This window comes from Harpia harpyja, chromosome 20 (assembly GCF_026419915.1).
Source record: "Harpia harpyja isolate bHarHar1 chromosome 20, bHarHar1 primary haplotype, whole genome shotgun sequence".
In the NCBI taxonomy this organism is placed as follows: Eukaryota; Metazoa; Chordata; class Aves; order Accipitriformes; family Accipitridae; genus Harpia; species Harpia harpyja.
In genome coordinates this window covers 5,678,628-5,705,100 of record NC_068959.1, presented here as the reverse complement: position 1 = coordinate 5,705,100, position 26,473 = coordinate 5,678,628, and the positions used below count along the sequence as shown (strand labels likewise).

General features: G+C 46.3%; 1 protein-coding gene across 1 annotated transcript in view; it reads left to right on the top strand.

The window, feature by feature from the left end:
- COL23A1 (collagen type XXIII alpha 1 chain) overlaps window positions 1–26,473 on the top strand; it is a 192,466-nt gene that overhangs the window by 134,394 nt on the left and 31,599 nt on the right. The window contains exons 3-5 of the mRNA XM_052771921.1: window positions 2,974–3,018; window positions 11,067–11,074; window positions 14,962–14,988. Coding sequence (XP_052627881.1) covers window positions 2,974–3,018; window positions 11,067–11,074; window positions 14,962–14,988 — 80 coding nt within the window. The remainder of the gene's footprint in view (window positions 1–2,973; window positions 3,019–11,066; window positions 11,075–14,961; window positions 14,989–26,473) is intronic.

The window sequence follows — 26,473 nt, the reverse complement described above, 5'->3', positions numbered from 1 at the left end:
AGAAAAGGCTCGGCTATTACCCAACAGACATTAATGCAACGTAAATCTTAATTATATTGAACAAGCATCAAACTGCAAGGCCTTAGGAGGAGGAGTCATTAGGTAACTGTTTACAGTCAACATTTATCTTCAAACAAATTCTTAGGCCTCCTTAATTTCCTTTGTAGTCTCTGAAATGGTTTGGAAATGAGGTGTAATATGGATTCACTTTATGCCTTTTAGTGAGTATCTTTTAGCAGTATCCATCATAGGCTAGAAATCGCTAAAATAATAATTTCCAGTCGTGCAGACCATGGACTTAATCCCATCTGCACAGGGCAAGGTTGTAGATAGCGTTAATGATTCCCGGGTTACTCCTGTGTGCTGTCCTCCCGCTGCAGGGAGCTGGGAGGTCTCTGTCCTTCTGCTCACCCACATCTGTATCACAGGATTGCAACTTGCAAGTCTTGCCCAAAGTGGATACTGGGTGTGAGTCCTTCCTTTAAATCCCCACTAAAATCTTCTCAGAGATGTTGCCGTATTCAGCTATTGATTGGCAGCAGGATTCTAGATACTGTTTCTAAAATACTACTTTGTTTTGTTTTGTTTTTGACCTAATTGCTTTCAGATAAAAAACAGCAAGTAAAACAGATAGGAATGGGTTTGGTTGGTTGGTTTTTTTGCTCTGTCAACTTTGGTTTATCTAACGGTTTCCACAAGCGTACTATGCTTGTAATTCCGTGTGCTGCACCCATCTTAGTTTTCCTTGAAGACTGTAGGGAAGGAATTACAGGATCACAGAATGGCTTGGGTTGGAAGGGAACTTTAAAGGTCATGTAGTCCAACCCCCCTGCAATGAGCAGGGACATCCTCAACTAGATCAGGTTGCTCACAGCTCTGTCCAACCTGACCTTGAATGTTTCCAGGGATGGGAATCTACCCATGGTGGGCATCTACCACCTCTCTGGGGAGCCTGTTCCAGCATAGGCAATAGTAAATTTTTCACTTTTGGCATGATATGTTAAGAAATCCCTTAAACTTTAAAAAATACAAAAATCAGTATTAAATTTCTTTTTAAACGGAATTTTTGGTTTCTCATGTTGGCAGTTGAAAGGCTCCAACCTGAGCTTTATGTAGGAGCTCCGTGCATTCGCCCTTCGATATCAGCCCTCCTCTAAATTGCCTAAAAGCATCGCTACCAACTCATTAGTCACTTGCTTAAAAACTTGGCCTCCCCCTCCTACAGCTTCATTAGGATATTTCCTCCTCCCTAAGAAACCCTGGGCTTTCTCATCACTGCTAGCAGAAGAGGTAAAGTAAAATTGTTAGCGAGTCGCCCCAGATGAAATGCATCCAGGAGGAGTCTATCAAAAGACACCGAAGGATTAAGCAAGGCTGGTGTTTAAAGCACCCTGGGGCAGCGGTGGGTGGACGGGGAGGCTGCAGCCTGCTGAAGCCCAGACTCTGCCGCAATTAGCCAAGAGGGTGGCACAGGTAGATTAGCTTTAATTGCTCAGTCATGTCTGGTCCCCGAGGTTGGAAAAGGTGCTTCATCAAAGTTGTGGTTCCCCTCCGGAGCAGCTTGACTTCAGGCTGGAGGGAGTAAAACATTCCTCCTGGGTGTAATGTGGTATAACCATCTACCTGATTTCAAGAATTAATGAGGCTGAAAATATGACTTTTTTTTTTTTCCCTTTTTTTCCTCCCCCAAAGAAAATTGCAAGCAAGTTGCTTAGTGAATTCTGATAGACGTTTTCTACCAAGCCGTTGCGAGCTAACCCCTATAGTTGCCATCCCCATAGCAGAGGAGCATGTGGGGCTTGGAGCTCCTGCCATAGCCCACCTGCAAGGGCAGGAGGTGTGCAGGTGGGCTGCGGAGAGGGAGCGCTGGGCAGTTCATCCGAACTTTAAAGAGAAAAGGCCATGGCTGGAGACGCAATTACACGTTTGGGTACAGAAACGTTTATGCAGCAGGGGAAATTTTGATAGGAGTGCAGAAATATTTGATGATCTTTGTTTATCATCCTTTTCCCTTAAAACTAAAAAAAAAAGCAGCAGAAAGGAGGGGGAGCAGCATAGTTTCACAGATAAAAAGTGAGCTCTTGCTTTTTGTTGTTAACATCGCTGTCACCCAGCAAACGCTCCCCCGGAGCTGGCTGACCTGCTGCAGAAGGCTACAAAAAGTGGCTTTTTGTTTCCTTCTGGCAACACGCGTGTTGCAGGAGCGTGGATGCTGCCAGATCCCGGGCAGGGAAGCCTTGCTCCGGCTGAGAGGCTGTAACGTGTCAGCTAACAGCACGAAGGACACGGCGTTACGACTTTGTCGGAGAGCTGGATGCTCTACGTGTGCTGGAGGAACAGTGTTCTGCATCTGTGTTTATTGTTTTGAGTGCCTTTTTTTTCTTGATTAAGGGTATTTTGTCATTTATGGTATTTTATCAATCACTTAGCTATTGCAATCCAGAAGGGTGAGAATATAAGCAAGTTTTATATCTGAACCTGGGGTCTGAAATTATAAATGTATGATCAGATCTAGGCTGTGTTAGCAGTCTGCACAAAACCTTTTTCTGACTCATATAACAATTAGTAGCAAAAGGTTTCCGTTCCTCATTTTAATACTCTAGATATTGTGATTTGCAAGACTGTAACAGACATTTGCAGCATGCATGAACTGTGCAGGACTGCCAACTGCTCTGCAAAGTTTTTTCCGGAATTTTGGAGCACTTAAGACCTGGTTCCCTCTACTACGTGGGCAACGCCAATAACTTCAAAGCCTGCTTCCCACCTTGCCTAGGAGCCTGGCCTCAGCTTTTTCACCAAAATGATATATTTTTGTGAAAAAAGTGGTGTTAAAGATGTGCAGCCTACTATTTTTTTTTGGTAGTTGGGAAAAGGGGGAAGACCCAAGGTGGTCTGGATCCGAAGAGAAGGTCGTGGGGCAGGTTCCCTCCCGAACTCGCTGCCTGCTAACCCTCTGCTCTCTGCTTTCCGCAGGCCCTCCGGGGAGGCGGGGGAAGCCCGGCCGGCGCGGAGAACCCGGTAAGCATCGCCTTTCCCCAGCGACATCGCTGGGCACCCTGCGAGTGTCATTGGGCTGGATGTGGGAACCTTTCAGTCATGATGCTGGTCCTCTTCATCTAATGGGCTGCAGAATGGGGGCTTCCCGCATCCCTGTGGGCTGGATACAAAGGTTTTTATGAAAACCAAAAAAATAAACCCAAACCCTAAAAAAACCCCAACCAACCAACCAAACACAACTCCCCCCCAAACACCCAACAACAACAACAAAAACCAACCAAACAAAAAAAAACCCCAAAACACCCACTGCTGTCGCATATTTTATCCATCCTTCCGTTTCTCCCTCGTAGCATTCAGACCCGTTATTATCCCATTCAGCGGTGAAGCGGGACTGTGAATTAGCACAAATCTATAGAAGCCCCACAGCCGTGCTAGATGGGAGATGTGCGCTGGCTTGTTCCCTGCACGTGGACGTGCCCGTACGTTGCCTGCCGGTGCCACGTGTGTGATGGATGGTGTCTGCGTTTTGGAGTCGGGGGTAACCAAACCTCGACCACCAGCCTTGGGCACATCCCCTGAGCGCTCAGTGTGCCCTCGGACCGGGTGAAACCACAGACTGGCCTCACTGGGAATCTTTATTTGAGCTGTTTTCTTTAATTATATGCCTCTGTCATTTCGGTGTCTGGTGGGTTGGGGTTTTTTTTCTCCTGTCTTGTGAAATGGGAAAGCACAGATCCCGTTTCAGCTGGGGAGAAGTGTTGTTTATATTCTGCTGTTAGGTCTGAAGTGCCGTTGGAGAGGGGAGAGATGCGGTTGGTGTTGCTCTTTCTAAGGAAAACAAGAGAGGAATGTACCTAGAAAGCCACACAGAGTTTGCAACTGCCTCTGTGTATTGGAAAGCAGCAGATGGAATTTTATGCTCCTCGGCTCTTATGTTCTTGCCTGTTAAGAGAATGAATGGAGGCCAGGTAGATTTTTATTTAGCGTGGAGGCTGTTCTTTGCTGCCTGTTGCTATAGGAAATACACGCTGGGTTTTCAAAAAAAGCTTAGGCAAAAAAAGGGCAGCATAACTTTCTGATCACTGATATTTTAAACAATTTTTTTAACTCTGGGGAAAGGAAATCAGGGGTTTTGTGCTGCCGACTATGGACTGATCTCCGTGGAAGGCAGGCAGGCATTTCCCCTCTCTCTCTTCCACGGATGGTATTTCACGGTGCTTTATGTGTTTTTGGAGATATTTTTGCTCCTGAAGCATCAGGGATTACTCATGCTTAAGGGATGGGTACTGGACTCATGGGGGTAGTGATGGATCCCAGCCAGCTTCATTAAACTCTATTTTCCTAGCAGTTAGGCTGTAGGAATAGCTACAAGAATCAAAGCTACCTGGTATTGTTCGTTTGTTGGGGTTTTTTTAAATATTACTAAGGGCTTTAAGGAGCACAGTGGAGTACAGCATTCGGCCAAGAGCAGCTGGTGAGGTCAGCTAATGAATTTAGGTTTTATATGCAGGCACTGATGTAAACATTGTCTGAGATGTCTCTCTAGTCCATACAAAAATTGGGGAGGTAGTGCTGAGCTTGAGCATGCCCTTGCCCTTTGCTGCCTTCTCCCTATTTCACACAAGACCTTCTGAAAAGCGACGTTCGCCCTCGTGCAGCGGCATGTCCACAGGTGCTGCTCGAGCATCGTTCTGACGAAGCGGAAAGCTGCCAGGGAGTTGATGCAGGACCAGCAGGAAAACAAGCATTATAAAATGTAAAAAAAAAAAAAAAAAAAAAAAAAATCAATCATTAATAACAACTTATGATCTTTTTTGAACTTTTCTGCAATTGCTGAGGAAAACTGAGGAGAGTGCAGCAGACACCCACGTGCACACAAAACGCACGCACAGACACACTTGATGGGACACACCAGTTAAATCCATCTAATGCAACGCAGCCCCTTCGGATTCCTCCGCTGCACTGCAGATAGAAACACAGAGAGCAGATGTCCCTCTGTGTATTGGTTTTGGCTGAGCTGCCAGATGTTTGTTTTCATAGATAGCTTAAATATATATTTCTATATTTGTTTGAGAACCTGACCACGCATAAACCAGGTCCTTGTTCCTTTGCTACAGCTGATAAATGTGAATAAAACTTTGTTTGCATAGCATGATAGTGTCCGTCCCCAGGGATCCTGCGTGGTTATAGCTTTACAGCCTCCAGACAAATGCTGCTGTAGAGCCAGAAGGCTCAGCGCTGGTCTCAGCCCTGCCAAGGGGGGCGTTTTTTCTGGCAATTGTTGAAATGGTCATGTTGAAAAACTTTTTCTGATTCATATTGAAACTTTCAACATATATCTCTTAGAAACAAGCAGAGAAACTTTGAAGAGAACATTCTGGCCCTTTTCAATCGCACCTTCCTGTTGATTTAAAGCAAGACTGAATTTTACTTTTTTCTTTTGCTGTGATGGATTCATAGAATTTTTTTCTTTTCCAAATTATAACAGCTCTGTTTCTCTAAACTAAGAATTCATCATTCTGAAAGCATGCCCAAGACAACTGCTCTCTGCCATAGAAAGACACCGTACCATAAGAGATTCATTTTTAAACCATTTCTGGGGGGGGCGGAAATCACTATTTAGACTGTTTGGAAGAGGGGCAAGCCTGGCTGCACCGTGCTTCAAAAAGCACTTACCAAAATGTGGGGGTGAACCACTGTTGCTGCCTCCTGATTCCCCCCCAGGGAGCTGCCTCTGGGCTTGGAATAGTTTATTTTGTTGTAGAGAAGCATAAATGCAACAAGTTTGCCCCCTCCCAGGGAGCCTGTGAGCAGGGGGGCTGCGCTAAACCCCAGCCTTTCCTTCTGGTTCCTTTCTCTGGCAGCAGCTCGAGCTTCCCATGGTGGCACGGTCGTCCCCGCTGTCATCTCTTCCCTGACCTCAAACACCAAGATCGGGCACCTGGGGGTCTGCCGCTGTCAGCCCAAGCTCAACAAACCGGGGAGTAATTGAGTCAAATGGCTCCATCCGACCCATTTTATTTCCTCTCGCTGTCATCTGGCCCCGCGGGAATCGCGGCCGCGGCAGGGAGACGGCACACGTGTCCTAGAGCCGGTCACGGGGATGGAGCTGCTGTAGTGACAGTCACCTGAGTGCTACCGCTGTGGAAGAGGTTACTTCTAAAAACCAATTTGTTGGTGCTACCGTGAGGCCAGGAAAGTCACACCAGCAGCCTCCTTGGGAAGGTGTCGCTCCTGACCTGGCCCTTCAGCTGCCCAGTCTGGTCCAGCGTGTCCCAAGCTCCATCCCAACCTGCCAGGGCCAACGCACAGGTCCCATCGTCCTCATTCCCACACGCGAGCGTCGGGTTTCTTGTGGAGCTGGAAAGCAAGCACAGCCTTGAAGACCCGTGTGCACGCACCCAGGGAAACGGCGTATAAAAAGAAAAACACGTTTTAATACAGCCTTACGTGGGATTTGCAGCCTTCTCTGAGCGTGAGGTGGAAGGAAGGTTTTGCAGCACTAGCTGTTGTGGTTGGTCCTGACAGCCAGCCTGCACGCCTCAGATACAGTTCCCTTTCCATGCCAAAGGCAAAATCATGTTTAATGTCATGTTAGCTTATTTTTTTAACATGATATGTCCCAGCGAGGACGTAGTTCAACTGTTGTAGCGAGCGTTTGTGAAATAACATGGATTTTAGCGGGGGACCTGGGAGGTTTTCTTCCCCTCTTGCTGCCAGCTGGTGCTGCGTGAGCGGGATGGAGTATGGCTGCGCAGTCCTCCCAGGGCTTTATGTTTATTTTTTTTAAAGATTGATCTATTTTGGGGTGTTCCTGAAGGATGGATTAATCACATCCAGGATTTGGGAATTTAGTTTAAGTATTGGTTCAAAGTCTCTGCACAGCTAGATGGTGGGAGATGATGCTCGTGTCTCCTGTAATGGCATGCTGCTTTCTTCCTGTGGCTTGAAGATTATCCAAAACCTTATCTAAATCTCAAAATTCCTCAAGAAAAAAACAGGAAAAAATATACCTGAAATACTTGTACTCAGAGACTTCCCAGACTATCTCTGCTCTGCTCTCATGAAGCAAGAGCTGGTTCTGGAGGTAAACACCCAAAGCTAATGGCTGCAGTGTTGGGTAGCGCCTGTTTGCATCAACTATCTGCAGCTTCAGCAGAAGGGAATAAACGTTGGCCATTTTAGGCACAAAATTGCCCTTACAGGTAGGCCTGGAAGGGTATTTTTTGACGAAGTGTTATTCCATGGGAAAATGTTGACTTGGCAAAATTGCTGTTTCTGGCAGTAAAAGTTTTGTCTACAAAATTTTTCCATTTCAAAAACACTTGTAGGGGAAATGTTTTGAAATTGTTGAAATGGGATAAAAGTCTTCTGCCCCACCCCCCATCACTTTTGGTTTCCAAATTTACATTACGCTACAACTGTTTCTTTAATTTGAACTTCTAACAAAGTTTTGATTCAAAGTTTGTTTGTGAGGGTTTTTTTTTTTCTTACTGCTATTCTATTTACAGAAATATCCTGATTTGGAACAGGGAAGAATCTAAAGCTCTTTATAAGAAACAAAAGCAAAGCAATTTCTATGTAGGGAAACGTTATTTCTCTCCCAGCCCTACACGTTCTTAAACCCCATATTTTACACATTAAGACCCTTTCAAAGCCCTTAGCCATGTGATTGTGTGGACAAGTGTAAATATACAGTTGTTGTTATTCAGTAAGCACGTGTGTGCCTGCGTGCATGTGGGTAAATCATGCAGAACTTTGTATTTGTTTGGGGATTTTCATTGCTCCCTGTATTTCTCATGATGAATTGCATACATATACCCTCGTACCTGAGGACTGCTTTGGCTTCTGCTGAACTTTAGGAAAAATCTAATCTGTCCCACATTTGCTCTCAATTACAAGACTTTGCTAGGAGAGCGTATTCCCTGTGTGCAGCGGTGCTGAGGCACGGATAGGAATTATTGAGGTCAACAGGCAATAACAAATACTCTTTTTCAGACTGATGTAGAGTCGATCTCTACGACTTCTTATGACCGTAGCAGTTGCCCTCCTTCCTTGTTGCCTATGACTTAGTTATTCCCCTTTTTGTATCCTGGATTAATAACTCTGTGTGTATGTATATACATACTCTGTGTGTGTATAAGTACACATACATATGTTTTTATATTAAAGATATTTATCTGTATACATGTTTTTTAAATTATCATTTTTTTAATGTCTTCAGGTGGCCACAGATGTGCGTGTGCTCCCTTGGGGATGGGTCCTTTGCCCATTAAGGGCAGCAGCAATGTCCCCTCTGACTTTTCTTGAGCTGTTGGGAAGGTCTGGCTGGGTTTGTTTCCCCCACCTGGCAGTGCTCTCTCCTGTCGTGGCAGGAAGCTTGCATGATAAATGATTTACAGATTAAATAGAAATGGTAGCTTATCCCAAAATTCCCAAGCTGCAAAAATACTTGGAAATAAATGACTGTGACCTGTCATTTCCCATTTGTTTGTGTACTGCTGGGGATGATGCCACTGTGACCTGCTAGGTCTTTGGATATACAAAATAACATTCGTGTTAGTCAATCAGGAAATCTAGGTCATTTATTATGAATCAGTTTCTATTTTCATCTCCCGCTAGCACAATTGTTCATGGTCTTAAGGAATCTCTTGGTGTTTCCAAATATCTTCATGCCCTTGCAGGCTCAGGTACTAGGTGTTCACTCCTAGCAATACAGCAGTAACGTACGCTGCAGATCATGGAAAAGCATGGCACATTTCCCTTGTTTGGAGCAAATCAATCATAGATCAAACCCTGTGTATTTGCAGGTTATTTTGTCTTTTTCCTCTCCCTTCTGTAATAAGCCCCCAAGTTAATTTGTTACAGAGCTTTAAATATACAAAGGCTGTTTCCAACTTTTATTCATTATAATAAGAATTTCCAAGTGGTTTCATTCTTCTTTTTGAGCTCTCAAACTGATTCTCACTAGTCCAAATTATTAGCAGTAAATTCTGGCAAATGTCTGTGAAAAGAGTGTGTCTCTTGTGCAATGTGCCCACATCGAGGAGACGGCCAGGTGGGGGGCAGCCCCTGGGTACGCGATTAACTTTATTTATTGTTGCCTTGCAAAATATTTGACTTTCTTCCATAGGAAACAAGTGTCTTGTGGCTAGACTTTTGAAAAACATGTTCAGCAAGTTATCTTGTTTTTGGGAGGAGAAAAGATCAATTCAATAGGTTTAACTTTATGCCTTAATGATGGTTTATCTAGCCCCATTTGGCCAGCAGCGCAGCTGAAGATTAGAATAACCCCACTGATGCGGATGGAGAGCATCCCATGTTGCATATACAGACCCCCATCCAGGTTTGATTACTGTATTTGAGAGGAAAGCATTTTAAAAGAGCACTTGCCTGCACATGTTGGGAGAAAACAGTAGCTGAGAAAAGGAAAGAGGCAAGGAATTCCAAGGAGATTATAATTGGTACATGATTGAAATCCCATATTAAAATAATTTCCTGACCGCTTCTTATTTGAGACTTAGTTTTCACTTTTCTACAAAAGGACTTTTGTGGGTAGCTTGGCATAAGTGAGTTAATAAATCGGGTTTATGATTCTCAGTTAATAAATTGGCATAGAGCCATTGACTTCTGTATGCATAAGAAATTAAACTAAGGAAAGTGACCTAAGAGCCTGTGTGAATTTTAGCCCTAAAGAAAATAGGTTTCTGGGCACGGAGGGAGATTTGGAGGTTGTCTTCTCCCCTCCATGGTGGCTGGGTGCTTGGCCGCGGCTGTGTGCGGAGTTGACCATGTTAAGCTGACGAATGCAGGTTAACGGGCTAATTCTTGGCAGCAGGCGCTGCCTGGTGTTACTTGCTTCCAGTCCTTGTTCTTGGGCTTTTCTGGGGTTTTGCTATTCAACTTTTCAACTTTTTAATTTTTAAACGAATTTTAAGAACCTTGAAAATGCGTTAGCTTGAAATACGCTTCTTGGTTTATGTTCTTGAATAATATAAGATGAACCAAGCTGATTACTTTTTTTCTCCTCCATTTTAATTTTTCCCACATTTTTTCTTTTTTAATTGTGATTAGTTTCTGGTTTTGATCAGGCAGGAAATGGAGCATGAAGAAGCCCTAAACAGAGTACTTACTATAGGCTGTCTTGCGAACAAGAGTGAAATGTGGATTGCATTAGATTAGGGGCTCAGAGTTCACCTCTGCGTAGCGCCAGCCTGGGCGAGCGGTGGGAAAGCTGCAGAAATCGGTGTGGCAGGTGGCAAAGCCCCCTGCGCCGCAAGGCGATATGGGGTGTTTATTTTTTTCCTAACTGCTATTAATCACAGCTTCAGACTGTGGCACCGGTACCCAAAGCCCGTTGTAGATGCGATGGGTTTTTTTCCCCTGGGTCTAAGGCACCGTGCGTCAGCCCACCGGCTGCCTCTGAGCACAGCAAAGCCCTCGAGCAGGGGCTGCGTGGAGGTGACGCAGGACCGCGGGGTTGTGTGACGTGTTTTGAGGTCAGGGAGGAGTGGGAACCAAATTACGGTGATGTTTGGGATCTGTGGCAGCTGTAGCAACGTCCTTGCCCAGTGCCCCTGGCACTGCACTGCTCCTTTGGCTTTTGCGAGTGTATCTCTAGCTCCTCTTGTATAACCTGAAGAAAAATAAGCTCCGTAGTGAAAACGTACTTCTTGCTCATAAAATTCCAGCTGCGTCTATCTGCTTTTTGCTGGCGCTGCTCTGTGGTGGCACGTGGTGCCCCAAGCCCTGAACGCGGGCGATGCCTTGTGACGTGCCCGGGGTCTCGTGGGGGGAGACGGAACAGAGTGGCACTGGGGAAAAGATGGGAAAAGATTGGGTTTACACCCCCCGTAAATACTGCCGTGCCAGCAGCAGGGGTGAGGTGTTCCCGTAACGGGAGGATGCGGATGGTGTGAAGTGTATCTGGAAAGTCATCCCATTGGAAATGAACTGAAAAGTACTGAATCGTTCTGATTTCGGTTCCTGCTATGTGCTGTTTTATCAGATTGTACTTTTTCTTTGTAATTAAGTGACTTTTTTTTCTTTGTTTTTCTTTTGTTTTCCAGGACCTGCCGTAAGTATCCTGGATTTTACTGTTGGATCAACAAAGTTAAGGCTTCCCCTTCCCCCCTCCCCTGCCGTTCGGTGTCATTGCAAAAGCACAGCATTTTTTGGTAGAGGTGTGTCTGGAAGCAAAATTGGTACCAGATGCTGCTGTATTTTTTTTTTTCACGATTGTAGACAAATAGAGAAGGGGAAAAAAAGTTTTTAAATGTTTAACTTGCTGCCCTGAGGGACTTCCAGTAATTTTAAACCCAGAAAATATTCAGTAAAAAAGAGTTTTCCCTTTAAAGAGTTCTTCAGTCCGCTTCCATTTAGCAGAAAGAGTGCTGTACTAATATTTTAACATTTTAGTGGGTTTTTTAGTTCTAAAACTCTGTCTTGCTTTTCTTATCTGTCGTGTTTCTATCATTTAATATGGGTTTGGTAGCCTCATAAGGGGGGCTAGAAGGAAAGCCATAGCTTGCCTGCTTCTCTCTGAAGTGTTGGGGAGAATAACGAGCATTCCTACCAATGCAACCAGAAAATTTATGGGGAATTTGTTGTTTGAAGGGGTAATAGTTGAAAATGTGTCAACTCCTCCTTCCAAATGTGCAGACGTGCCTTTGGCTGTGCCACCACCACGTCCAAATCTGATGTTCTCCTGCTGGTTTTGGAGTGAGAAAACAGCATTTCATTTGTGCCCTCCAAGTTGCTGAGGGATTCTTAAAAAAGAAATTAGGGGCATTAGGTGCTTCTGGTTTTCTACCTTTCTTCCCCCAAAGGAAGAGGAGGAGGAGGAGAGGCACAGGCTGTTTGCAGCCATGTGTCTCCTTCTCCATCGTTGCACTAAGAGATGTTTCTTCACGTTGTTCTCTTCCTACAGAGCATCGCTGGGTTGAAAAGGGATCGTTTCAGGAAAAATAGATTTGCTAACTATTCCCGGGCTAATTAATTTCCAGTTCTGTAAATCTGTGTAAAAGCCAAAAGGCGGCAAGGAAATGGACGTGAAGCGTGGGGGCTGTCACGGTGCCGTGGCTTGGTTCTCCTGGGATCGGCAGCGCTGCCTGTGGGTTTAGTTGATGGCTTTCAGCCCTTTGAATTTTTGCTTCTATTTCAAGTTCATGTTTTAATGTAAAGATTTAAGAGGGCTTTGAGCAAAATTATTATTTGGCCAGGTTTTGAAGGAGCAAATCAGGAAAATTTAAGACTTAACAGCTTTGGCTTGACTGTCCTTACGGGAGATCTAAATTAATTTGCTCTGAAAGTTGTACCCAGCATTTGCAATAAATCCAAGACTCTGGCTCGAGAAATGCAAACAAATGAATTTTTCTTGCTAGATTGTGTTCAGAAATGTAGCCTATCAATAAATTAATTTTCCTGTAAATATTCTGTAATTAAAAACTGCAACGCAGCTTCTCCAACCCACACAACAAAAGTGACTCTGTGGGTTTTTGAAATATTAGTGACTTGGGCATTGACTGCAGGAGCACCGTTGGGAGGTGAATTCCCGCCTGCCTGGCCCAGAGCTCGGCACCACTGCCCGGCAGCACGGCTGTTTACCTGCTTCACCAAAACCTGCATCGCAGTCGTGTCATCGGGCAAGATCCTGAGGTCGTGGAGAGCATCCGCCGAGGCTGAGCGCAGCCTTGCGCAGCTGGGGAGCCCTTTTGGGTGCTACAGTCAGTCCCCGCTGGGCTTCTGCCTGGTGATTATATATATATATTTTTTTTTTCCTCTCTGCAATTCATGCAATTGGGCTTAATTATTGAAGAAAAAACAAAAATTTCTCACTCAATGGCAGGTTACCAATGAAGAGGATACTGCCTATTTAAAACTCCGTATTATACGTCTTTTAAGGGATGTTTTTCTCTTCATTGAAGTACTTTGGCTTATTTAAAATGGATTTATTTAACCGTTTCAGCTCTGCTCCTGCTCAGAGGCAGTTATCAGCCCACACGCAGCCAGCTGGGTTACGCTTCCTCACGTGTGCTGTCTGTTCACTTTTATTGTATGCGATTTGACATAGGCAACATATGGTGCACTATTAATTTTTCTTTGTCTCTAGTTGGTTTCATTTCCTGGTTCCCACGGCACTATTGAATTGCAGACGGAGTACAGGGGAGATTTAACACAAACAAGACTTTTTTTTCTTCCCCCGCCCCACCCCTTGCCCTTCTTTAAAAGACAACTCCTGGTTTAGTTCATTTAAAAAAAAAAATAAAAATCCTGCAAGCAGCATTTGCCAGAGACTTCTTTAAACATAATATATAATAAAAGTCCTAGAACCCACAGAACCACAATATTATTTTATTTCAACAGTACTGTATTTAACTCTATTAGTTTCTTCTGTTTCTTGATTTTGGCCATAAGGAATCGATTACATCTTACATGTACAGCATCACACTCTGCTAAAACTGTATCCTCAGTTCTGTTGTTCCCTAGTAGCAGTTGTTCTGGTATTTTATTTTTTGGCTGTCATAAGCTAGTTGTGTATATGAAATTATTAGAATTTGTGGTACAGGATTTGTGGCTGTTGGATGATTTATCGTCCTGTCTGTGAGTAAGGGGTATTCTGCTCAGATGTGCTATAAACCCTCTGTTTTGGAGGGTATTAAAATCACATGCTGGGTAGGAAATTTCTACAGTTGAAGGATAGACTTACCACAGACCATAATTAAACATTTACAGTCCCAGATATTAACAAACACTTTATGTATTAGCATGCTGGCTGGGGAACTCACCAGCGAGCAAGGGCTGGGAGTTACAAGTGTTTCCTATTTATCTGCGTGTGCTCCAGTGCCATACATCTCCATAAAAATCTCACTGTACACTTTATCCCGAGACTGTAATTTGTTAAATAGGTGGTTGTTGAAGTCAATGTTGTTTCTGGGTGAATCAGTAGGGCTGCAGGAGGCATTGAAAGCTGCAGGGGCACTTAGCAAGACGGGAGAACCACCGTACGTGGTATGAAGGGGGCTGCCAGAGCTATTTCATGCCCTAAGAAATGTATGAATCCGACTCTATAGCCGCAGCATGCTGACATAACCTATGTTTATGGTAGCAGACGACATTGCTGTACCAGATACACGCTTTACTGCCTACTTGTGTACCAGCTAATACTTAACAGCTCCTTCCCGGGAATCTGCCTTACGTCTGGCTTGCAGCAGGCTCCTCTGCTCTTGCTCACGGCATGTTTAACGGCAGCTCGAGCTGTAAATGCCTTTGGGAACCCCCCTGAGGAGAGCAGAAAAGGTGAAATATCCTGAAATGGGTTGTGGTTCCTTCCGCTGATCTTGCAGGTGTTGCTAGCAACTTAAGCAAGGTCTTTTCCCGTAGCATCAGCTTTTCTTTCTGCTTCGTTGCAAACTAAAGCAAAGCTTAGAGGTGAGCTGGGAGAGCCGCATCCTGCGAGGAAATTAATGGATCTAAGAGGGGGAAACCTTCATTGAACCGAGTGCTGGAATAGGAGTTTGAAGCTCAACAATTGCTCCCGGGCAGGCGGGCTGTCCCAGCCGCTGGCTCGGCATCGCCGCAGCCTCCCCGGCCTCTCCCCGGCACCCGGGTGCTCCCGTACCCCTCGGTACCCACGTCCCAGGGCGGGTTTAGGGCCGGGATCTAGTGGGTGCCGTGCACGTCCACGGCGGCAGGGACCGAGCGCAGGCAGCAGGGGTGGGTGTGAGTTGGCAAAAGCCTCGGTAAGTAGCTAAAGGGAAGCACGAGATCAAAATCTGGGGAAAATGTGCTGTAAGTGTGACCTTCCTGAAAGGAAAATTTGCCCTGAGAGGTTTCTCTGGAGAGAGTTTAGTCCCGGGGCTGGCTGGGGAGCTGATGGCCCCGTCTCCTGCCTGCTGCTATGTGTTGTGATGCTGCTACGGGTGCATTGACTGACTTGTTATCTCACTTGTTCCCCCACCACAGGGGCAGTCAGGACGCGATGGTTACCCGGTAACTCTGTTATTCCTTTTATTTTTTATTCTCTTCTACTCTGCTCTCCGTGGTCCTCTCCATCTTTTCCATGACACTTGATTTTCTTTGCCTGTCTTGGTCTCTCTTTTTTTTTTTTTTTTTTTTATTCTGCTTCCCTCCCTTTTCATCAGTGATAGCTTTTGAGGGATTTAGCTGTAAAACGCAGGAGCCTGTGCAGTATTCTCCATTAATGTTTATAGGGGTGAAATACTTGAGCCCTTTCGTGGTATTATTCGTGCTCTTCCCTAAATGTTCACTGGACTGCAAAGTCAGTGAAGGCTTTGGGGTTTGTCCCACTCACAGCTGGAGGTGGCCAAATTTGGGGACATTGGTGAAAGAGCTTCAGGTGTTGAAAGAGGTGCTCATTCACCAATCTCCAAAAAATTTTTCCCTGGGAGCAGAGGTGTCCTGCCCAGCCTGTTGGCAAGGAGAGATTTTGCAGAGGCTCAGAGGAGGAGGAGGAGGAGGGGTAATCTGGGAGTTGGTGCCCTTGCCGTGCCCATGGGCACCACTGAAATGTCTGTGTTAGAGGGAGGCATCTTCTCAGGGAGAAATAACGCTGGTAATCTGGGGCTGTTAAAGGCTCTGAGCCGCTTTCTGCAGGAGGAGGGAGACCTTGTTCTGGCCAGATCCCGAAGTGCAGCCTCCCAGCTGGTTCCCCTCGTCCCCATTAATGCACTTGGATGGCCGCGGTGCTCCAGCTCCAAGGGGCTCGATGGCTCGTCGGGGAGCGACTCCCACGTTATGCACTCATTGTGATGGGTTGGTAAAAATAGCTGTCTAGATCCTCCGTGTTCACAGCACGTTTCCAGCTCTGTTCCTGCTTTTTCAATGGGTGCAGCAAGTCCTGCACTGCCTGATGCTCTGGAAGGGTCTTCCTGGCTATTTGCCCTGCTGTTCTATTTGTGAGGTAAAGAAAAGTACTTAGCCTTCTCTTTCCTGCGGTTGATGCCCTTTTTTTTTCTCTTCCTTCCCCCTCTCTTCCTTCCCCCTCTCTTCCTTCCCCCTCTCTTCCTTCCCCCTCTCTTCCTTCCCCCTCTCTTCCTTCCCCCTCTCTTCCTTCCCCCTCTCTTCCTTCCCCCTCTCTTCCTTCCCCCTCTCTTCCTTCCCCCTCTCTTCCTTCCCCCTCTCTTCCTTCCCCCTCTCTTCCTTCCCCCTCTCTTCCTTCCCCCTCTCTTCCTTCCCCCTCTCTTCCTTCCCCCTCTCTTCCTTCCCCCTCTCTTCCTTCCCCCTCTCTTCCTTCCCCCTCTCTTCCTTCCCCCTCTCTTCCTTCCCCCTCTCTTCCTTCCCCCTCTCTTCCTTCCCCCTCTCTTCCTTCCCCCTCTCTTCCTTCCCCCTCTCTTCCTTCCCCCCAAAGGAGTGTGTGTTAGGAAAACTCACTCCTTGTCTCTGCCACCTCATGCCCTGGCCCAGTTCCCCCTGAACACCCATAAACCACAGAAACATCTATTGAGTTTTCTGTGTGTGATGGACTTGGAAGCTCAAGGGAAGGAGGATCGGAAGGGAAAGAGAGCTCTCTTCAGTTTTCCTTCCCCCTGGACCCCTGTGAGCCTCCCTGGGGAGGACAGCAGCGTTTCTTTCCCCCGCAGCACCGGCCCCAGAAGGGGAGCGGTGGGAGATGGGGTTTATTTTGCAGAACAAATCTGCGCTGCTGTTGCATCCCTAACATGAAAGCACTCGGGGCTCCACCAATTTCAAAAAATTTAGCATGAGGGAAGGGTGGGGAAGTCTATGAGCAAACAGGGCTGCTGATATGGGAGGGCAGGAGGGCCGGGGTGGGCGCAGAGCGGTGGTTTGTCTCCCTCAGGCGGTACCTGCCCGGCCCCGGAGGTTATACAAATGTACAAGTGGTTTGTTGGAAATGAAGAGTTTAATTGATTAGAAATTAAGATGGGAGAGTTTGCTCTAATTGGGCTGTTTAATGGCAGTTTTAGGGTGGCTTTCTGTTCTTGGGGGATGTGGGTAACCGCCTCTGGATTAGCAGTGCCCATGGCAGATTTGCCCCCTTCTCTGTGTCGGTCGTATTCTGGCAAAGCTTGTGCCTGTGGTTTGGTTGCAGAGCTCTGAAAACCAGAAACGCTGGGGGGAAATAGTGACTTTTCCCTAGGACGGAGCATCACCCCCAGCCTGTCCGGGTGGGCAGCCCCGGCACCGTGCCCATCCCAGCTCCTGGTGAGGGATTTTGGTGCTGCTTCGGCTCTCCCGGATGGTGTCGGGGCCTGGCAGTGACCTCCAGCTCTGCTGCCGTATCTGCACCGGGAAAATGGTGTTAATGTTGCCGAGAGGTTTTCCCTCCTCTTTCTTTCCCTCCAGGACCTGCAGTCCAGGCGAGCTGTGCAGCTGGTTTTATTCCTGACTTTGTAAAACTGGCTGAGCCAAACCCAGCAAACACTGAATTACTGCATCCACGTGGCTGTGGCTATGCTAATTAGCTTTATCTAATAAGGAGGTGACGATAATTGCATTTCCAAAGCAATACGTATACCTGAAGAAGGAGGACACTAAACATAAAACAGCCTTGAGAGTCTTACTCAGCAGAAGCATATGGGCAGGCTTTATTACATCCAGTTGTGTAGTCAAATCAATTTAATTATTCAGTTCCCTTCAGGGTGATCAAACAAACTCCGAGCTGTTTCAGGAGGTGGATGTGGTGCAAGTGCAGAAGTAGCAAGTGGATATTAAATGGTGTTCGGTGTCAGAGATAGGTGTGGTGACACGTGCATCCCTTGGCTAGCAGTGCTTTGAGTTTATTTGTGAGCTGCTGGTGTATAACCGACCTGCAAGCAATGGAAGCTTTAAAGGGATGAAGTGAACCAGAGCTCTGGAGACAGGGCCCAAAGAGAAAACAGCTTTTGTAAGATGCTTTCAATATTTTGATAGTTAACATCTTAAGGGGAGGGATTTGTGCCCTGCAATAAAACTTTACAGCAGAAACAGCTTCTTCTTTATGAAGTTCTATAGGTTCATTATTATTATTTTTTAAACCCTGGAGAGGATTTAGTTTCTATTTTTAGACCTGTGGCATAGCCTACTAACATTACCATAGCAGCGATGAAGAATGTCGGGTTTTGTTGCTTTTCTGGTCTTGTTTGACTTGGTTTTGACATTCCATTGAACATGGATCGCAGCATATAACTCAGCCTGAATTTCAACATAGGTTCCTATGGGCTAAGGGCTGCATGGGTCTATCTTCTCTCCTCTTTCCCCAGTAACTTTTGAACCTGGCCCATTTCAGCCAAATTTGACAGCAGGACAAAGACTGTGCAGATGATTAGTTTAATGTGGACTTTTGATATCAGGGGCAGGTTAAGCAAAAAAGAGCCGTTTTGGTATCTGTGGCGAGGCACGAACTCGTGCTGCCATACACGTGCCTTTGCAGTATCAGCTGCTTCAGAGGTTGCCTGAAGATTGTCTTTTCTGAGACTTTCTTTTTTAATTGCAGTGCTGGGGAGGCTTTTAAAACTTTTTTTGAGCCCCTGGCCAATAATCTAATCCATTTCGGGGTTTTTCTAACAGGTGGGGAAAGCTGATGTTGGAAGGGTAAAACTTGGGCTGCCAGGTTTGTAACTGCACTTAACAAATAACAAAATTGCAACATAAAAACCGCTCTGCAGGTAATCCAGTTACACGCAGGGGAAATCGCGTTCAGCCTAGGTCGGGCAGAGACGGCTCCCACGGGCTCACCCAGACCCCGGTGACTGATGAACGAGGCAGAAGCTCACGACTCGCTGTGCTTCTCGCTTTAGCTGCCGAGAGAACCGGCTCTTGGGGGGAAGAAGGGTCTCAGAGCCAATTTAAGAGTCATTATATTGAATATCATTCGGGTTCTGCAGGGACTTGAATGTGGGTCGTGTGTGTGTGTGCTCTGTGGAGAGCTGAGGGCAGAGAAAGGCGGAAGATCTCTTTAGTGTCTAAAACACTGGCAATTTTTTCATTTTTTTTTCTTATCTTGGCTGTGTAATTTGCCCATGGTAATGGTGTCAGTGTGATAATCATAAGCTCCTGAGTTTCGAGGGGCAAATCTGCTTAGTCTGAGAGCCTGCCTTGCACCTCCTGAGCTTGCAAGAACGCAAGTGAAGGTAGCGGGGAGGCTTTTACTCTTTTGGATGCGAAAACGCTAATCTTGGAAAGTCCTTTTTGGAGAAAATTACCTAAAACAACTTCTGGGGGGGAAGCAGAGCGCTTTACCCCAAAGATGGAGGAGAACCAGCAGGTCGCTTTTCTCATCTGATGTCTGCGTGGTCCCTCTTGCTGGACACCGCGATGTTCCTCTGGCTCTTTGTGGTGGTGGTGGTGGTGGTGGGCTGGAGTAACCCATCGGTGCCTGGCGGATGGTGTCCTGGGGTGAACCCGCAGCATCGGTGACTGAAAACTACAGCATAAATGATTCCTTTATACAGAAACCCCAGAATAATTGATAATTACAGATTGATTACAGGGCTCCATTGATTCATTAGAGATGCAGTGGTCTCTAAGGAAAAAACAGTGATAAAAAAATGCTGCAAAACGAGCCGTTCAGGAGAGAAAAATGTCAGTTTTCTAGACGAGGTCCTGAGCAACCTGCTCTACCTTTGGCTAGCCCTGCCTGGTGGTATGGCTGTGTCTGCAAGTCCCCTGCTGGGGGACCTGCCCAGTGGCTGTGGGTATGGTGGCGGAGCCCTGGTTGTCCTCGCTCCGGGCTTTGCACGGGTCCAAGTGCGTGCTGAGGTCTCCCTGCTGCCGTGGAGGGTGTTCCTGCAGGACGGCCACCAGCCACCGCTGGTTTAACTGCATTGTTTTGCTCTGGTGCTTCCCATCGCCAGCTTTTCTGAAGAGATGACAGCAGCCTTTAGATCAGATTGATGAGGAAAATTTGGGTGACGCCTTTGCCAAAAGCCCACCCGGCCCATCCCCAAACCGAAGCACAGCCCCGAAGTTTGAGCTCGGGTTTGCACAAGGGCGCGCTGGAGCAGAGGAAAAGCAGATGCGCGGCCGCCGCGATGATGGAAATGTGTTTTTTGTTGGGCAGACCCAGGCGCTGGGACCGGCATCCCCTGGGACTTGTCCCGAGCCGTGCTTTCTGAAGCAAGGAGCATCCGCGCTGCCGAGTGGTTCCCCTCGACTTGATGTGCTGTCAGTGCGTCAGCGTGTCGGGGGGCATTTGCCCTCATAAAGCTGGGAGGGGAGCAGAGGGATTGGCTGTGCAGAGGGCTGATGCAGTGGGGCTTTCAGCTGCTTACGTTAGCAGGGCGGGCAGCTGCATCTGGGCAGGAGGAAAAAAGAGAAAATGAGGAGCAGATGGAAGAGCTGAACTGCAAGTAGGCTTTGCAGCTGACCTTTCAGTGCAGGCGGATCTTCCCGTTATGTAGCTGTTTAATGGAGTCAAAAAACGTATGGAGGGGAGAAGCAATGGTTGGGTGATGCTTTTTGCCCTCATCCCTTCCCCTGCCCCGTGCAGGGATGGTTTTATACTTGCCTTCAAACTACTCAGCTGCCCTCCTGCACGATATTTCTCTTTTCCAATGAGATGCTGCCTTTGTGGTTCATCAGAACCCATTCCCTTCCCTCTTCCCGTCTACTGGAGAGGCCTCTTGAAGCCAAAGTCTCTGTTTCTCGAGAGTTTCATCTGTCTCTGCTACTTGTCCGTCCCTAAAATTAGTCTCTGCTACGCTGCTACGTGACATCCCGAATGGAGGGTTGTCACTTCAAGTGGGAAGAAACCAAAAGAATGAAGTTGATTAATGAGGGGAATTACTTCATGTGCATGTCTTCATTAATAAAAAGCAGAGCAGGGAAGAGGCTTTGCAGAAAAAAAAGTATGATATGAAACAGAGTTGTCTCCTATGTTATACATTTTCCTTAGAATATTAGCATCTATTTTTAGTTGAGCAGTGTTATTAATTTTGTTTCTCTAGCGTATAATGTTTGCCTTCTGAATTTTGTAAGTCACTCGTGTTGCCTGAAAGAGCCCAAGCATCGTCCTGCCTGTCTCTCTTAACGGTGGGAACTCTTTAGGAAGGCAGGGAGAAAAGGGCTTCCAGTTCTGTCTGCTTAGAAGTAATGCAGCTTGTTACTCAAAATAATTCAACATTGAGTAGTAGCATCCTCTTCCAATAACAGGTAACTACACCAATATAATTAAATAATGGACTTATGGCAAAGGAGAGACACAACACAGGTATTGCTTAATGCTGGCACACCTTCCAGGGAATAATTGCTCAGTCAAAATTGAAATAATCTTGTACAGGCCATTCTCAAGTATTTAAAGTCCACCTCACGCTAAGATGCTGTTGGAGCTAAGCAGCTCAGCATCTTCAGAAACTTTATTTTGGGAACCGTGTACAGTGAGCTAATGTCTTCCTTTTGCTACAGTGTTGTAAATCCAGAGTTATCCACTGAAGTCAACTGTAATGCCTGTAGCCGGAAATCAGCTTGTAAGGATGATAAACTCTGTTTTTAATTAATTTTCAAGACATAAAGTGAAGCCAAATGTTTTTTCTGAGCTGATGTCTGGGAGAGGGGTTGGAGGAGCACATGCAGAAGGGAAGTTGGTTGCTTGACTTGCACGACCCCAGTGCAGTGGAGTAGCGTGATGGGGGCTTTGGTGGCAGCTCTAGACCTTGGCCATAACCAACAGAGTTTGGGGTTTTCTCCCCTCAGCAATTAAGAATTTTAATTAGCGTAGATAACTTAGTAAGGGAAAGTCTGTGCAAGCTGTTTGTGTGTTGACCCATAAATGTATTATGAATACAGACAGGCTGACGTGTGGGAAATGAGGAACACGTGCCCAAGTCCGTTTCTGGTGGCAGTTCCTCCGTCCCGTTGTGGTCCCTCAGAGTTTACCAGAAAGCTCCAAGACATGCACTTAGCCAGGCATTTTGGAAACGGCAACACCAGAAAACCAGATGTGATGTTAATAATAAACTGTTTTTTCAGGAGAACTGTAAAAGTAACTTGGAATTGGACTGCCTGGTGACTCGATGAGTTGCCTCTATCTATGCAATTATCTCCAAGTCCTGCTTGGGCACGCTGAGGGTGCAGCCGGGGAGGGTCACAGAAGGAGTCGTGCAGAGCTCAAGATTGCTCCGTGCCCAAACCAGAGCAACAGGCAGTGGTTTAACTCTTCAGGAGGGCTGCCAGAAATCCCATGTGAGATATGGGAGACCACGCTATGTGGCCAGATCTAATGGGCTGTAGGGAAGAGCGTGTGGATCTCAGACTTTTCCTGTTTTTTCACAGTGGGGGGTGCTTTCCAGACCCTGGGTGGTAGCTCATGCACGGACACGGAGCATCTGTACATTGCGTGGGTGTTTTGGTTGGTTGTGCATGCACAGAATTAAAAAATTTCATATTTAATAGCTGGCATCGCTAGACAGGTATTTTCAAATAACTGCATTATGTGATTGGTGTCCATCCCCAAAATGAAGGCTTCTGTTGGTAAGCTGGCTATTTAGTTTTCTTAGCGAGGTTCATCAAGGTCATAACTGTAATTTAGGGTTTGGTCCTGTGTTTGTTCTTCTGAGTATCTTTACTCATAAATATTCAGAATTCAAGGAGCGTGAATTCTCCTGTGAATGAAGTCATTCGCACGCATACTTCTCCCAGTAAGAGCCCAAAAGACACAAGTAACAAATATTCATTTTACAAGGCAAACTTTGTAGTTCTAGTCTTTTTCATTTTATTTTAATATCAGTTTTGTGGCCAATTCACATAATTATTTGCCTAGAGGGGAAAATCGCTTTATGCAAGGAAAGCAGATCCAGTGTATTTTCCTGCTACATCTGTTTACTGGCTCTCTGATGTGGAGACAACAATGATTTTGTAAAGACCAGCTCTTCGTGGCAGCAGTTTATTCTTCTTTTGATTTAGAGGTAATTCTTCCACAGGGAAAATAAGAAGTTGTCTTATATCTCACCCAGCAGAGGAATTGCAGATGCATTTGTTGATCTTCTGCGCTCCCCGTGTTTCTGGCCAGGGAGAGGAGAGGGCCTGGTGAAGGTGCCGACAGCAATAGCAAGGAGAACTTTTCTGCCTAAATTGCACAAACAGATTTCTGATACGGGGCACGCACGGCTTTTCAGGTGATGACTTGGACCCAGCTGGCCACCTTATCCTGAGCTGGCTCGTGCAGGGGGAGGCTTAGGGATATGGATGGTGGAAAAGGTCCTTCACTACCCGATGCCTGGTTGAAGCAGGGATTTGGTTTCTGGCTTCTCATGCTGCTTTTCCTCTGGTTTCCTACTTCAAGTGCGGGTGCAGCTGGTGGATCTATGTCTCTGTTTTCAGTGCATTTGGGCACAGCCATGTGGTACTGAGGCTTGGCTTGTAGGCAGAGGAAAACTGAGAAAAAACAAGAAGTTTGCTCATTAACCACAAAAGAGAGGTAAACCAAACAGCAGCTGTCAACTAGGGGTGGCGCTGGTGGGGGAAGAATATAAAACAGCAATAGCAAGTGGCTGAAGTGTTTGCTTGAAATGTCAATATTCTTCCAAAACAATTGCTTACCGACTGCAAAATTGCATTCCCACCACAGAGGCTATCTCCTCTCTCATAGTTGGACATTAAAAAAAAAAAAAAAAAAAAAATTCCAAAACCCAATTGAAAACCAAATGCTTGAAACAAGCAGTTGCACAGAACACGTGGAACTCATTTAAGCCTCAGAAATTTGGGGGAAGTCGGGGGAACTCTTTCTTCCATAAAACCACTTTGTTGTTTTGGAAGAAAACTGGTGCAATGTGATGCACAGATGAGTGAGCTGTTGCTTCTGAAATGATGCTAAGCAGCAGATAAGCTGATCTGACATGCTGGGGTGCTCCTTGCAGAGAGCTGCTGGCCCAGGAGTCGAGGCAGTTGGCCGCGGTGGCTCCTTCCCTTCCCTTTGCATCAGGAGGAGCGAACGAACCGGCTCTGTTGTGGCATTTCTTTGTGTTTTATCCGAGTCACCTTGCTCGCAAACCCAAGCGGTGTCCCACGCAGCTCCAGCCCAGCGCTTGCTTTCCGCCCCTTTGGACCGGTCAGCATTAGATTTGCTTCCAGGTCTTTTTCTTGAGCATCTTTGAGAAGACATCCAGTAAAACAAGGAGAGAGCTTTGCGAACGTGATGAAAGGAGGCATATCTTGCGTTTAAGGAAAAGGAGAAAAGGTGCCTTATCTCCACAACGAAGCCCTGATGGAGGTGATTGGCACATCTGGGAAGAGAGCTGGGAACCGAAGCGCTCCGGTGAGCCCATGCTGGCGATGCAAAGGAGGGGCTGAACGGTGGGCAGGGCCTGGCGCTGCCCCAAAAACATTCTCAAGATAGGGTTTGGATGTGGTTTTTTTTTTTTCCTGGGATTTTTTGTCTTGTTTTTGTTTCCCAAGGATTTCAGAAACCCTTGCAAGTGTTCGTGCCCTGTGGAAGGGAGCTGGGCTCTCGTTGCAGAGGCTGGCTGTGCGCGGCTGCCGGATGCCCGGCGTGGACCAGCCCAGCCTCCGAGGTGGCTGCTCTCTTGCAGAGCCCCGCAGTCTGGTTTGCATTATGGGTGAAGTTTTTAGCAAATTACTGCTCCTTTCTGCTCTGTTTCCATCAAAGAATGGGCAGAGGCCGCCCAGCAGTCTGAGGACAGATTTTTTTTTTTTTTTTTTTTTTTTTTTTGACTAGAGCACAGATTTGTGGGGTTTTTTTGGTTGGTTTGTTAACACACACTTGGCTCTTATCAGGCTGCTGCTCTGCATCGTTTGCCTGACATCTCTATTGGGGGATTTACTGCTGTCAGTTTGGACTGTGGGATGCCGTTTCCCCCCAAAGAAATGTTTGAGGAGCCTTTGGGGCTTTGGTGATGCTGAGCCCCACCAGATGCTGTGGGCAGTGCCTGGGCTGTGCCCAGGTGGCCTTTTTGGAAAGAAATTTAGCAGAGGCGCGAGAGCTGCTACAGCCTGGGGGGGATTTGCAGGCAAGGGGGACTCAGCTCACCCCACTGCCTGGAGCAGCCCCATCGGGATCCCCCCAAGACTGGGGTCGGATGTTACGTGCAGGGTTGTGGTTTGCAGGGAGATGGATTTTGGGGAACCCCTAATTGCCTTCCCCGGTAAAATGAAATAGGTTTTTCTCGCTGAACCTGGCTCTGAGACCATACAGGACGGCAGCAACAAATGGAATAGAGGAGGGAGAGAACCAAACCAGAAGATGGTTTCCCATTAGACTCTCAAAAACCTTCATGGCAGTGTATCTTCCCCCCAAAACTTGTACACCGAGCTGTCTCCAGACATGGGGTAATACGCACATATAGGCAGAAGTGGCCGTGCCTGGGTTTCGGAATCCTCTTGCTTCTTGTGCTACACCACGAGCAGGGTTTGGTCTCTCGAGGGAAGCCGAATGAAAACGCCGTGCAACACCTTCTGTTACACAAGTGTCTCCTGCTGTCCTTTAAATCCAGAGCTGTCCCAAAGGGGAGCTGCCACTGGTAATAGTAATTTCTCTTACCTGCTGCCCTCATGATAAATAGACTAATGAAGCCCGACATTTAAAGTAGCTTTTGATCCAGGAATACAACTTAATGGCTAAATAAATACCCATGTCTGGCTTATCTTTTACTTCTATGACATCTTGCCGCTGCCTTGGAGAAGACTATAAATCAGCTGATACTTGTGTGCAGAAAGCTGTGGTCCCAGTGCCTGGCTGTCAGCCTGGATTAGGATGCAGGTGCCATCAAGGCTGATTTGGGGGGTGGCAGCAGCCTTGGGGAGGTTGGAGCAGCCCCTGGGCTACCTGCCACGATGGCCTGGGGGGACCTGCCCTGCAGGAGGTACTTGTGTTTGCAAAAAGGTATTAGCTAAATTACCAAGGTTGGATGTATTTGAAGCTTAACTCATGCAAAGCTGGGACCTCAGGGAATGCCGTGTGTAAATGGTTTCCTTGTTAAATCTGTCAACAGGGTGTTTATCAGGACTTGCTTTAGAGCTTTGCTCTTTTTAGTCATTTTGAAAATAAGAAAAAAAGATCTTTTATTGATTTACCCAGAAAATACGTTTAAAAGACCTGTATGCCTTGCGGGACAGCCGAGCTAGTGAAGTTTCCCTCTTTTCATTTATTCTTTGCTTCTGTTTTTAAAGCAAATATACTGATGCGTGGCATGACAAGTGTAAATTATTTTCAAAGTTAAAACAATTAGTATTACAAACATTAAAAAAATAATCATGCCTCATCAATATCGCTGTTTTGTGCTTGTAAGAGAACTGTAGAAGCTATATGATTTTTTTAAAAATGAAGAAAAAAACCCCTATCACCTAGTAATGAAAAAGTAGGCTTTGGGGTTTTATGCAGATATGGACCAAGGGGGAATTTGTGTTGGACAGTACTGAAGTAGCTTTTTTCAAACAAAGAAACAGAGAAAACTGTTAGCAAAGGATTGTTAATAATCACGTTCATGCTGAAAAAAAATTACTTATTTATTTTTAAGTGCAGGGTTGTTCCCTTGTGAAGCAATTCCAGTGAGACCATCCACGC